This window comes from Antrostomus carolinensis, unplaced genomic scaffold, assembly GCF_000700745.2.
Source record: "Antrostomus carolinensis isolate BGI_N321 unplaced genomic scaffold, ASM70074v2 scaffold19054, whole genome shotgun sequence".
Lineage (NCBI taxonomy): Eukaryota > Metazoa > Chordata > Aves > Caprimulgiformes > Caprimulgidae > Antrostomus > Antrostomus carolinensis.
In genome coordinates, this window is record NW_010308881.1 from 942 (window position 1) to 14,088 (window position 13,147).

Genomic DNA, 13,147 nt, shown 5'->3' on the forward strand with positions numbered 1-13,147 from the left:
CATGGCTCTTTGAGCTTGCATTTTATTTATTCCATACCAAACTACTCCCAGCAATAAAAATGGCGGTGAAAACTGAGTATTTTAAGTAATAGCAGCTTCCAGAAACAGACCAAGCAAATCCTATTCAAGGAACACAGGAGTTACTCAACTGGAAAATGCTGCATTATTTTTATTATTTAATACAAATGCAGTTACTCATTATAGATTTTGTAGCTTTCTGGCCAGAGTAAGCAGCTAGAGGTAGTAGCAAAAAATATATAGTTTTAGTTTGTCTCACAAATGGCCACTTGCTCAAACTTTCTCCATTCTGGGGAAAAGCAATAAATACTCTATTTGCTTTGGTTAACCAACACATTAATACAACCCAAAGAACTGACAACTTCAAGAACCCTCCCTGCTGATGTAGAGAGGAGTTTCAACCCAAATTTCAAGACTTTCACAGTTTTGAAACCACTGAATCAGTAGCCCAGAGTTATCTGAAAGTCACTTCTGAAGCTCAGCATTGCAAGTAGTGTGACACAGCACATGTGAAACCCTTTTATCCAAGGCTCATGTCAAGAGCCTCCTGATTACATTGCACTGCACTCCATAAGCATCCCACAGAGAACCAGAAGCAGATGATAGCACCACAGCTGCCCTGAAAACTCACTTACCATTCGAGGAAGCGTACAGCGCTTTGAGAAAATATCCACTGATTTTGAGGGTTACCAGTTGATTCCGTTCACAGTGTAACACTTCGACATTGTTAAAAACTGTTGCATCCAGCTCCCCAAGTTTGTTGTCTCTGAGATCCAACTGGGTCACGTGATGCAGAAAATCTGTTTCATTGGACTCCAATCTCCTAATTGAATTCAATCTTGCAGACAAAAAAAGGAGATTAAGTGTAGTTTACGTGGCAGGCTCCTGCTGACAAACCAATGCTCACTCTACAATCGCTTGCACTGGATTAAACTAGCATGCCTACAGGTTCTCATCAAGGTTGATTTTAAGTATTTTCCCCTTTGTTATGGTATTTTAAAAGCAGGATGGATGAGCTCTGTTGTTTTATCCATGGTGACAAAGGAGTGATGACACCAAGTTCCTTTCTAAACTACTTTGAAAACTACTGATAAAAAGCTCTGCAAGAACGTAAATATTACTGTTATTGTGTCTATAAAAATAAAAGATGATCTGGCTGTTATTTGCACCTGATAGTTTGGAAAAGAACAAAACCTCTGCAGTGTCTTCTGGCCTATCACAAGCACCTGCTGGAAAAGCCTGGCAGATACGAGTAACCTGCGGATATTAGAGTCTCTTGCTTTACTGAAAGACTAAATTGAGATTTATGAATTCCCATATTTGCTTCTTGCTTTACCATATTCCACAGCAAGCAAATTCAGAGGCTTGAAAATGGGTGTTGAAAGAAAACAAAGCAAAAACCCAAGACAAGTGGGTCTGTCAGATAAAGAGAACAGGTTTTATCACATCTTCACCGCAGCACATTGACGCTGCCAACACTCAGCAACTTCCCTAGACATTACAACTGAAATAAGACTATCTATAACCCAGCAATGGTTGAGGTGGCAGAGCTTTCCAAAGAGTTGAGTTTCACATTCTCAGCTCTGAACAGAATGCCAAAATCGGTACAGTAACTTCTGCCAGCCCACTGAGCCTCCCTAGTGACGATAAGGGCGTATACCTGCGGTTCTGTTGTTACTCTTCCTTTCTAAGAGTTGCTCTCTGGGTAACAGTTGTGTTTTCAGAGTAGCTACACTTTCCAATTAAAAGAAAATAGGTAATATGTCCCCTCCAATACTACAACCTACTTTTTCTGTTTTCAGTTTTCAAGCAGTGCTTCCTTCTGATTTCACCGAAGCAAAACACCTCACTGTGCAGCAAGTACAGTTTACAAACACATTCGACATTTACTGTTCCAGGTGTGTTACAATGAACCACTGGTCACTGTTCGGTGTAGAAAGGATGCAGCAGACAATGAGAGGGGCTGGAATTGCACTGCTGGAACTCATGGCCAGATCAGAGAGATCCCTACACTAAGACCAGTTTATGTATTTGCTTTTAACATACGTACAAAACATATTTTAACCCCATCTTATATACTTCAAAATTAATCCACTATTTTAGCTGTTTTCTTAACTTATGCTGACCCTTCCTTGTTTGCAAAGTCTGACAGCTACACTGCAGTACAGTACACTAAGTTTTAGCTTGAAGAGCTTAATTTAACTAAATGTTCCTAAAATTCATTGTTGTTTGGACCTCATGGTCCAGGCTCTGAACTGAAGCTTGCTCAGCTTATTGCAGAAGCTGGCTTCCCAAAAGACTCCAAGAATAAAGAACCCCCTCATACCAGAGCCATTTGTTTAGACTCTGCTGAGGGCATTAATAATGTTACTCACAGTAGACTACTAGGCTTTTTAACATACCAAGAAATATTAAAATATCTATTTTTGTCCTCTCACCTTCACTGCCCTTTTCTTCATTACATGCATCTAGCATTTCAGACAGGAGCTTTCTGAGTCAGGGACTACTGTTTATATTATATTAACACTGTGCCAACTAGAACTGCAGGAGTCACCAGTGTCTCGGGGTCTGTTTTGTTTGCTTTTTTTTGTACAAATATTAATTTCTCCCACTCATTTTCCTGACTACTGATCCCCTTAAATGCTACCTCTTCCCCAAAGAAGAGTGCTAAGTCACAGTAAGCGTTGTCAGTTATGTAATACTGTCAGAAACATGGTTCAATGGACTAGCACAACAGATTCACACCTGGGTGCTATTCTGACAGCCAAAGAGAAACCATTTCAACACGAATAATTCAGATCCACTTGTTTTTCCCCTTTTTCAAATACCTACCTTAGATCTATATGTTTAACATGAGGCATCCTTTTTAACACCTGTAGGTTCAGGGTATCCATGCAGTTTCCTGACATACAGAGCTTATCCATAGCAGTCAGCTTCTCCAGCACCCCTGGAATGTTGGTGAACTCGTTGAAGGACAGACTCACGTAGCTGAGTTGATGCATATGCTCCAATTCGTCAGGAAGGGACTGGAGAAAGTTGCCATCCAGCAAAAATGTCTGCAAGCTATTAAAGGTGGGGAGGGGAAGGGAGAGTGAAGGAAGCAAGCGACCTGTTAAATCACATTTCCTTCCCATAAACACACTAATCTGCTGCCATTGCAGCAAAATAAAATATACAAAAAGGCAGAAGAAAGAAAAATGTTAAGGAATAATGTTTTAATATCTGCTACAGAAGATATCGACCAAATAATTAAAAGCCTTGGCAACTCTGAAAGGCAGGCTGTTCTGAACCGTTGTATCACATCTCAAAACATCTCCAGAACTGTGATTTGTGTGATGGCTGAAGTACATAAGCAAGGGAGTTTAAAGATTATCTTCACCATGAAGGTGACCCTTGTGTCAAATGCTGGGGACTGTAACAACTTCAAAACACAAAGTGTGCTTCCTCTCCACCTGCAGCTCACAACATACAGATCTACAAGCCAGTCTGCTCTGACAAAACCCAGTAGGTGTAAACTGGATTATGTAAAGAGTCATGAAACTGCTTGTCATCTATATCATCAGTCTGTGTACGTTAAGTTTTAAGAAAGTACTTGCTTGTGCATCTCGCCTACAACTGCTGGAACACTTCTGAGGGCATTGCAGGACACGTTGAGTTCAGTCAGGGTTGGGATACTGCAGACTGCCAGTGGGAAGTCTCCTAAATTATTATTGGAAAGGTTAAGGCTCTTCAACTTGGTGAATCTACAATGAAGAAAAAAAAAAAAAAAGAGAGAAACAATGAAGTAGAGCATAAACCACACCAAGGTGCCTTGCAATAATTAATACAAGGTAAGTTTGGTTATTTAAATGCAAATCACATTAATTTTTAGTTTACATACTCAGAACAAGCAAGGAAACTACTAGACACTCAAGTTCAACACCACTTGCAAGAGTTCACTCATATTAAGCTGACATGACAGAAACAGGTCCTCCTGAACAACATGCTAAATATATTTTCCTACGAGTGTAACAAAGAACAAAACCCTTGGTATCCTTACAATATGTATCGTTTCTTCTGTGGCACCTCATCCTAAAGCACTGCTATTTTTCTGAACACATTTCTTGCTAGTAAGACTTCCTGACACTGGTTACAAGGCAGAGGAAATTCTCAGGCTATTTGAACACTAAATTTTTGTGGTGCAGCTCAGCTCTGTTCGTGCAAGTAGATACTGCCTTTCAACCAAAACTTCTCATTAGAATACGTTGGTTTGAATAGAACTGGGAAATGTGCTGAATTAAAGCAGAATTTAGCAAGACTTCTGTAGTGAGAGATGCAAATTCTTATGCTCCCAATTAAGTACAATGTCAAAGCTCACATAGATTTCAAAATTTTGTCCTTGATATATCACAAAACTCTTAAAAGCCCCATGGTTCATCACAGTCAACAAAGCAACTTGCATGTGCTTGCCTTATTAAAGATGACCAAAACCATACGAACAAAAAACCCAAGAAGGGGACAATCCAATTAGCCCGTCTGCATGCTCAGCAACATTATTATGGTTGCCTAACAACAGCACTAGGAGGTATGTCTAAAGGCAAGTAAAAGGATGAATGAAAAAACTGTGTTAGATTCTGATAAGTGGGAGGAAGTTTCTCTTATGGCAAGGTTTATGCCAGGACTTTACACCAAGTAAACATGATTTAGTTATTTGGACTTCATTTTCCGTTCTTAAGGCTCAGGTCCTTTATTTGTGTGAGCAGGCTTTTCTGTAACACAGTGATGGAAGCAAAACTGCACCTGTGAACACTGCTATTCCACATGAGAGTAACCTCTGACAGCAGTGTCAGTGCATCCACAGCCCCCACATTCCTACCTCAAAGCACTTAGTCCTCCCCCGACCAGAGCACACAGACAAAAAAATACATCAAATATTAAAAGGTTAAAGAGCTTTAACACCAAAAGACTCTTAAAAATCCTTACCAGCTACTGCAATCAACTGGCACACACCTTTAGTATTCCCTAAATCAAACTCATGTCATCAACTAAAACTCAACATGAAAATGTAAGTAGCACCTTCGTATCAATATTTCAATGGGGGTTCTAAGTGGAGAGTGGATTTTACCCCAAAAGACAGGCTGTAAACACATTTAAGTTTACACAGGCTTGCAGCAAGCAAGGGAATGCTCTCTTGGTATTTTGGTGCAAAGATGACAGAAGAAAAAAAATGAAAAAATCATGGCCAGAGTTATCACAGATTCTGAACACCCTGTGCCCTGCTGGAGGCAGAAGTTTGGAACAGAGTTAGATGGAGACTAAATGAAATCTTGCAATCAAATTACTGCTGCAGGGAAAAAAATGCTACTGTGCAGAAACAATGACTAATGTAAGTCTAGAGGGAGAACCGTAAAATAAAAGGAAGGCTAGGGTAAGCTAGCTGATACTAATAAGGGCTGCTAGCCAGAAAAATGCCCATTTTAAACATTGTATCTTCCTACTACTTTAAGAGAAAGGGCTTAAAAATCTTGAACCCAGAACTGAAAGCCACAATCCTGCATTTATCTTGAAGGTGACTGTAGATTTTGGCCACAGATATACTGCTGTGAAATTTGGGGTGATTCTGTGGTGGAATAATTGTCCCACATCTTCCTCAAAGTCAACTGCAAATACAAACAAGAGTGCTCTAAGTAGCGGACTCCGAAGCCTTTAGAAATTACTTCCCCCATGCCAGTATTTAGGTAAGTGCAAAAATAGTAGTGAAGACAAGAAGGTTAAGTCAAAATAACTAAGCTGCTGGAGAAACATCAAAATGGGACCATTCCAATTTTCAAGTCAACCATGAAAAAAGAATTTACTCATTGAATAATCAATACCAAGGCTATAGCCTCTACCTGCGCTGCTCTGGAGCCTCTGAAGAACAGTCTCAGGGCTTTTGCCCACCAAACAAGCAAAAACCACAATCTACTAGAAGACCCCAAATACAAACTTAAGATAAAATTACAGAAGATCAGGCTAATACACAGAGGAAAGAGGACTGGGGCAATGGACAGGGGGGAGGTGGTGGTGAAAGAAGTTAAGAAATACGTTAAGTATCCCCAATGCAGTGTTCAGCTTCAAGGTTTTCTGCACACATTCTTGTGTGTAACTGTCCTGGGTCAAGGGGGGGGAAGAAAAGAAAAGAAAAAAATCACCACCCCCCTCAATGTATCTGATACAACGTATCTCTACTACTCTTATTTATGTTTTAATGTGTGTTTATTAAGGGCCTTCTGTGAATAATCTAATTACTAAGGACACAAACTGAACTGGTTAACAGGGCTATATAATATGCAAGGGAAGATGACTAGTACATCCAGTACTGGATTTACTCATAGAGAAGCTGAAAATGCAGGTACAAGTGCATGTCAAATAATTCACAAAGGAGAGTTCATTGTTAAATCACGTTTAAAGAACAGCTAAAAGACAGACACCGTAAGCTTAGTTAAAGAGATTAATTTAAGGCAATTGGCAGGAAAGATATTTTCTTGCTCCTTTGTAAATGTGTTCATTTACAAAACGCTAAAGCTGCATTTCTTCTCATGCAGCACTGTCAAGTATAGAATATTACAAAGCCCAACTAGCAGGAATTTGCTCAAAGGTAAGAACTCAGTCTTCTCATCCTTGGCCACTCACTTCCCACTATCCACATCGTAAATGGGCTGATGCACTTCCATTATGGAGCACTGCCATGCTGCATATTTAAAATGCTGAATTGTTTACAGTGTTTCTCATATCTAGATAGATTTACAGTCAGTAGCACCAGTACCACTTGTAGCATCAATATAAAAAAGGAAAGAAGTATTTTACAGACTCAAGTTTGCTGCTGCTGCTGAGTTTGCACGGGCTTTAAATATATTATATGGAGCAACATCTTTGCTGTTTTCTCACACCCAAATCTTTACTCTTATCAAAAGCAGGGGCACACATCGATACTGTCCCCACCACATTGCTAGAAAGAAGAAAAGGCACAACATTGCTCATTTGAGGCATGACAGCATAATAATGTTATATCAAGTCCATACATATGTTTTCCTTCCTCTTCTCCCTCCTTCCCTGGTTCTAGACTTTGTTATCTGTTTAATAAAGTCAACCTGAAGAACAGCATCTCTCAATACACTATGTTCAGTTAGCTTACTAAGCTTTCTACTGTAATGACCAATATATAAACACCCATTTCTCTGACCAAAAATAGTCCTACTTTAAGTTAGAGCAAAATGTTGACGTGTCAACCCTTGGGTTTAAACATGCAATATGAATGAACGCTAATTGCCATAATTGAGCCAAAAAATGCCCACTTAATCCTGAAGCTGCCACTTCAGGAGCAGTTTTAGTTTGACATACACAAAATGAGGAGAGGGGCTAACAAGAGAAGTTTGTATCACGGCAAATCAATGAACTGACACGCTAATTTCAAATTCAGATATGCACAGCAGAGGAATTTCCATTACACAGTACAGCATTTGTGTTTCACTATGTTTGGAGGGGGAGGAGTAGTATATTCAAACTGGCCATACCCCGTCATTGAAATGCAGCCGTAACAGACTTGTCTGACAAAACCAGTCTTGCCCTACTCTTACCAAAAGCAATTAAAAAGCAGTATTTTACTACACCCAAACCAGAAGACATGGCTTAATAAGGGACTCAGTTTAAGGAAAACAAACCCTTTCCCAATACTATCTCCAAAGTTTCAGCTGTGTGATGCTGCAGTTGCAGTTGAACATCATTTCAAGCAGCAGCACAACTGTCCCTCAGCTTCAGCACCATTTCTGAGCAGATTGATGGCATTTGCCTAACAGCACTGTGGCAAGTGCTGGAACAAGTTGCCACCTTCACGAATCCTTGCTACTTTGGCTGCTAACTTAATAATGAAGAGAATTTCCATATAATCTTGACTCAGCAATTTCATCCTTGGAAATACAAGGTCCAATTTACTGCCTTTTTACAGTTGTGTCAGATTCCCCATCCATAGCCTTGTTGCCTCAGGGAGCAGCTAGCCTAGCACCAGAAATACTGTCATAGCATTTCCCTTCCCAGAAGGGTGTCGTTGTAAAAGACTTAAATTAGTTAGACAATTAAAATGAATTATTCCAGCCCTCTTGCTCTGCTAAATTTGTCGAGACAGCTGAATAGAGGTAGATTGTTTCTGCAACAGCTGGGGAGATCCACTTGAATGTTGCAGGTGAAGGCTTTCCCTAACTGAGGTCAACAGCAGTCCTTCTCCAGCTTGGGCACAGAAGAGTTTCCAATAAATAATATAGAGAGGAGGAAGGATGGGCTCTGCTGGTGTCTTCCACCCTGTTTCTCTCGACAAGACTCCTGTTCATCCAGAAACCAAGTAACTTCAGATAGAGTAAAATTATCTCAGGAAATAGGGTCACCTAGTTTGAGGGGAAAGATTGATTCTGGTCAAGTCAGAAGAAACTTGAACAAATTTACCCATTAATTATCAGTTTGTCCATTAGCTGAATGACTAAATGAAAACAGAGTTTCATCTGAATTTTTATTTCCCTCCTCCTTTCTTAAACCCCAGGAGGGAAAAAGAAAAAGAAATAAAAAAGCTGAATGTTAGCTACAATTTTGGTATCTTCACTACCCTTTATGCTAACACACCAGGAACAGTCATCCTGATATTTCTCCCCTCTACTCGCATTTAAAACTATAAAATGCACAACAATTCTGGCATACAGGCTTGAGTCAATATACAAAAAATTAACTGGTAGATTGTATTAAAAAAAAAGGGAAGAAAACAGACCGTACTGCACAAAAAAGGAATAACACTAAAACTAGGCAGTTATTTTTCAAAATATACAAATAATCACAGCTATTAAGTCAAATTCAGGCTACCTTCAAACTTCAGACAACAATACAGTTTTTATTCTCTTACGTAGTTGGTAAGAATTCCATAAAGACAAGAAAAACAAAATGTATGTTTTGTTAGTGGAAATAATCTGAACCTACATTACTATACTTTGCAGTTTTCAATTTCTGCACATACCCAGCACAGACTGCTTCATTAGAGGGGAAAGACTATCCTTAGAGGAACAAAAAAATTCCTAGGAAAGAAAAGAAAATATATTCTTCTTCTCTATATTGAATATTTATTATTTTAAATACAAAAGCATTAAGTAGGGGTGGGCTTCAAAACTGAAAAATGTTTAAATACATGAAAAGAAAACCCTTACTTTTAGAAGCTGTATCAGAAAGCAATACACAAGTAAGTTGAAGTAGGCTGATACACAATAACTGGATTCCATAAATGTGGTCACTACTTTCTGAAGCATTATTAGGATCTGATACTGCTGTACTTAGCCTAGTAGTTCCACTAAACTGAATACAACTAATAACTTCAATTTCTACTTTTAGACTACACTATTTTTGAAAATTGCATTTTATAGCATATTCTAGTGCCATCTATTTTTCTCCTACCACTATTAAGCAGTTCACTGTTCCAATTTAAACAATCCACAAAATCCAATGTTTCAGGCATTAAACTAATTTAGCAGTCTTCCCCATTTGGTGACTTGATTTTGCAATTTATTTTTCTTTACTCAAACGTGACTGATTTTTGCTGAGTATTCACACGATGGTACTTTCTTGAGTTCAGAACAGGAGCTACATATAACACAACCAGTCATGAACATTTGGAAAGATGCACTAACAAAACCAGACTCTTCCTTCAATGTCTTTACATTGTGTAAATGAAGGTACATAAACAACATATTCCAAGTGTCCTCTTTAGTATTATAAATAGCAAAAAAAATATTCCAAGAGTAGATAGCTGAGAAAACAAACTTAGTAACAGAATACAGCAAACACTGGACTGAGTTTGTTACCAGCAGGCCTCTGGTTGTCAATAACACGTCAACTTCTTCTTGCCCTATTGCTTAGCTGGCTACACTCCAGTCTTCAGCTTCAAGTGAAAGAGGAGAAACTAGTATAAAAGTAAGGTTCCCTGGCTCTGAGACCATCAGAATGTGAGAGAAAGCTCTGAGCATCTTCCCACACCATGGAGCACGCAATGGCACTCCATTCCCTGTGGTAGCACACTCCCCATATTAGCTGGATTTATTTAAATAACTTCAATGAATATGTGCATTTAAAAGCAAATTTCTTTCCAGAAGAGCATCCTAAAAAAATAAATAATAATAATAAAAACAAGAATAAAAGGAAAAAAAAAAAGGGAAATAAACCATGGGAACATGGGAATTGGGACAGAGGCACTGCTTTCCTTGAAGTATACGCCCAAGACCAGCTACTTCAGCTGTCCTTCTCCAGTGCATCTACCAGTAGTGCCCTGTGGGGCCTGGCAAGGGGGAAAACACATAGTGGCCCTGTCATTAATCCATCTGCCTTCCTTTGCTAACCTCAGTTTCATACACTAAAAGCAATAATCTTAAGCAGTACTTCATTGCACTTTGAAACCAACCAAGTGGCAGGCTGGAGACTTTCTTCCCTTCTCCTCAATCTCTAGGGACAAGCTAGGATCAAACTACATCCCACCCCGAGTTTCAGCAAGCCTGCCTGCCGGGTTCACACCAGCTGGGTCACTAACACTGTTCCCTCCTCGCTGTCTGGGAACCTACAGTTCTCTGAGCAATGACTACTGCACGACAGGTTTGTAAGGAGGGTTTAGCTTGAGGACCCCCGAAATTCTGTGTTTTCAGATAAAAACCAGCTATCCTACAGTTGGAAGTAGCAAGGGATTTCAGAAACACTTGCACCAGTATCTCAGAGTCCTGTAGCCTCCTCAAACCCTACAGCTGCAGCTTCAAGTTACTACCACTAACCCAGAAGAGTTTCAGTTGAGATGCCAGAGAAGAAAGTTACTTTCTAAAGAAGCTCTGGAAGAGAAAAGGTATCAACTGATCTTAAGATAAAAATCCATATAATCACTGTTAATAATTAACAACCACAATCAGACTAACAACTTGTTCTTCAGATAAAATTGGCAAGCAGAATTTTGTTTATCATTAAAACAAACTTTGTGGCTTATTACATCCCCACTTTCTTTCTTTCTCTTTTTCATTCTTTGTAATCTGCAACAGGCTTTTATTAAAAATCCACATACTGACAACTTTTCAATATTAACAAGCAAACAGTATTCTTTATGCCAACAGTTTTTTTCAGCGCTAACTGAAACAATTACATATAAAGCGTGCTTAGCCAGTAGAGCAGAGCAACAGTAAATAAAGACTATGGTTTATTCATTTGCTTCAATCCTAGAGTGACAGTACTCTGCAAAACTAGTAAGCCTGAACTCTTGTTTGTATTTCAGAACAAGAGCCGTGCAGTTGCATCGTAGATAAGGGGAAAGTGAGGTTTGGGAACACAATGTACATACAAATCTCAACTTTATGATTAAAAAAAAATAAAAATCCACCAACCAACATGAAAAGAGGGTAAGCAAGAGAATTTAGACCAGCTTAAGACAACAGAATGTCTTCAATCGCTCCATTTGCAGTATAAAGGGGCTAAAACATCAAAAGAGTTAAGGCAAATTGAGACTTGATAGGGGTATTATCAGAAGACATGTCAGCTGCTTCTAAAAGAATCATAGAATCATTATGGTTGGAAAAGACCTCCAAGATAATCAAGTCCTACTGTCAACCCAACACAACCATGCCCACTAAACTATGTAGTGCAACAGCTGGGCAATCTTTCAACTGGGGAATCTCCCCTCTCCCTTAAGAGAAAAACACCATTATCATTTTTAAAAAGCTACTGTGAGGGATGACACGTATTAAAATTTGCTGTGTTATTTTTCAACACAGGTGAATTCTCAGACTGCCTACCCTTATACATAGTATGAAATGTGTATTCCCTGGTAAGCAGGGAAAAATACAGGTAGCTGTATATACCTTTCAACATTCAGATAGTTCAGTTACAGAATTTCACAGCTGCAGAGTATCTACAGCAACAGCACTTAAAGTCTGAATGGACAGTAAAGCAACTGAAAGTGTAGCTACTGAGAAAAAGTGCATCTTCACCTCTGCAAACCTTCACATGCTACCAGCAGTTTAGTTTCCAAGATGGAGTTTTTTTATGTATGCTATGTGCTGAGCAGGACTAAATATTTTATTTAAAAATGCAATAAATTGCATTATTTTAACAACTGAAGAATTAAATTCACAAGCAAAAGTAGGAATTCTTGGTTTTTTCCCAATCCATTCCCGACTGTACCTGCCAAGTCAGTGCATATGTCAGCATCTCATTACTGTGACCCAGCTGCTTGTAAGTCTACTCGGTGGCTAGCTGAAAAGCTGGTATTTTTTCTTCTGTCTTTGACATACTTCATTTTGAAATCCAGCATTCATAAGCATTTGTTAAATTACCACCTAAAGTGATTTATTAAGAGGAACAGTTAGCATCAAGAGCTGCTTATAGCAAGAGAAATTTTCCTAGACTGCCTCACTAACCAGATTTTAATCAAACATTGTACCAGGAAGGGTAGGTAAATAAATGCCAATGCATTTTGTTCACAACATCCAAGCACATGGTTATTTTGGAACCTTAAATACTTCTGGGCTTGATTCACTGGTGCTGTGCCCTGTGTGTAGCTGCAATTTAGTGACTGAGAATTTGGCATAAAAAGCCAACAGTACCAAATCAGAACAGCAGAGATTTCGTACTTGCTTTGCAGTGGTTTGAAAGAACAAGGGCGAACAAAAAAAGACTTTTGGTTTATCCAGTCAAGTTTTACCTCATGTAACCTCCAAAAGATCTGAAAATAGTTTTATTAAATTGGATTAAAAAGAAAAAAATAGTCAGACAAATAACAACTTGTGATCCCAGGAATGACTGAGCTTCCTTTACTTTGCACACGGTTTCATACTGTGATTCACGAATAATTTCAAAAAGTTAGTGTTCTTTTCTTGCTAGATATTTGTGTAGTTACTCACTACAGAAAAGCAGCTGAGCTGGCTCAAGGCGTTTTGGCAGCAGAAGTAAAACTCAAGTATTCCCACCCTAAGGAGAAGTAGTCAGCGCTATGTTTCTTCAGGCTGAAAGGAGCATGGCTTGGGAAAGCACTCCAGGGCCAGGCTCGTGCTTTTGCTGCTGTTGGGAGGCAAAAAGATAATGGATGGGGCACTGCTCTTTCTAACCTTCAGCA

General features: G+C 39.1%; 1 protein-coding gene across 1 annotated transcript in view; it reads right to left on the reverse strand.

Annotated features, from left to right (window-relative positions):
• Nucleotides 1-653: 653 nt before the first annotated feature.
• LOC104523380 (PH domain leucine-rich repeat-containing protein phosphatase 1-like) overlaps nt 654-13,147 on the reverse strand; it is a gene marked incomplete at both ends in the record, with an annotated part of 31,946 nt that continues 19,452 nt past the window's right edge. Inside the window, 3 exons of the mRNA XM_010165931.1 lie at nt 654-856; nt 2,851-3,081; nt 3,615-3,761. Coding sequence (XP_010164233.1) covers nt 654-856; nt 2,851-3,081; nt 3,615-3,761 — 581 coding nt within the window. The remainder of the gene's footprint in view (nt 857-2,850; nt 3,082-3,614; nt 3,762-13,147) is intronic.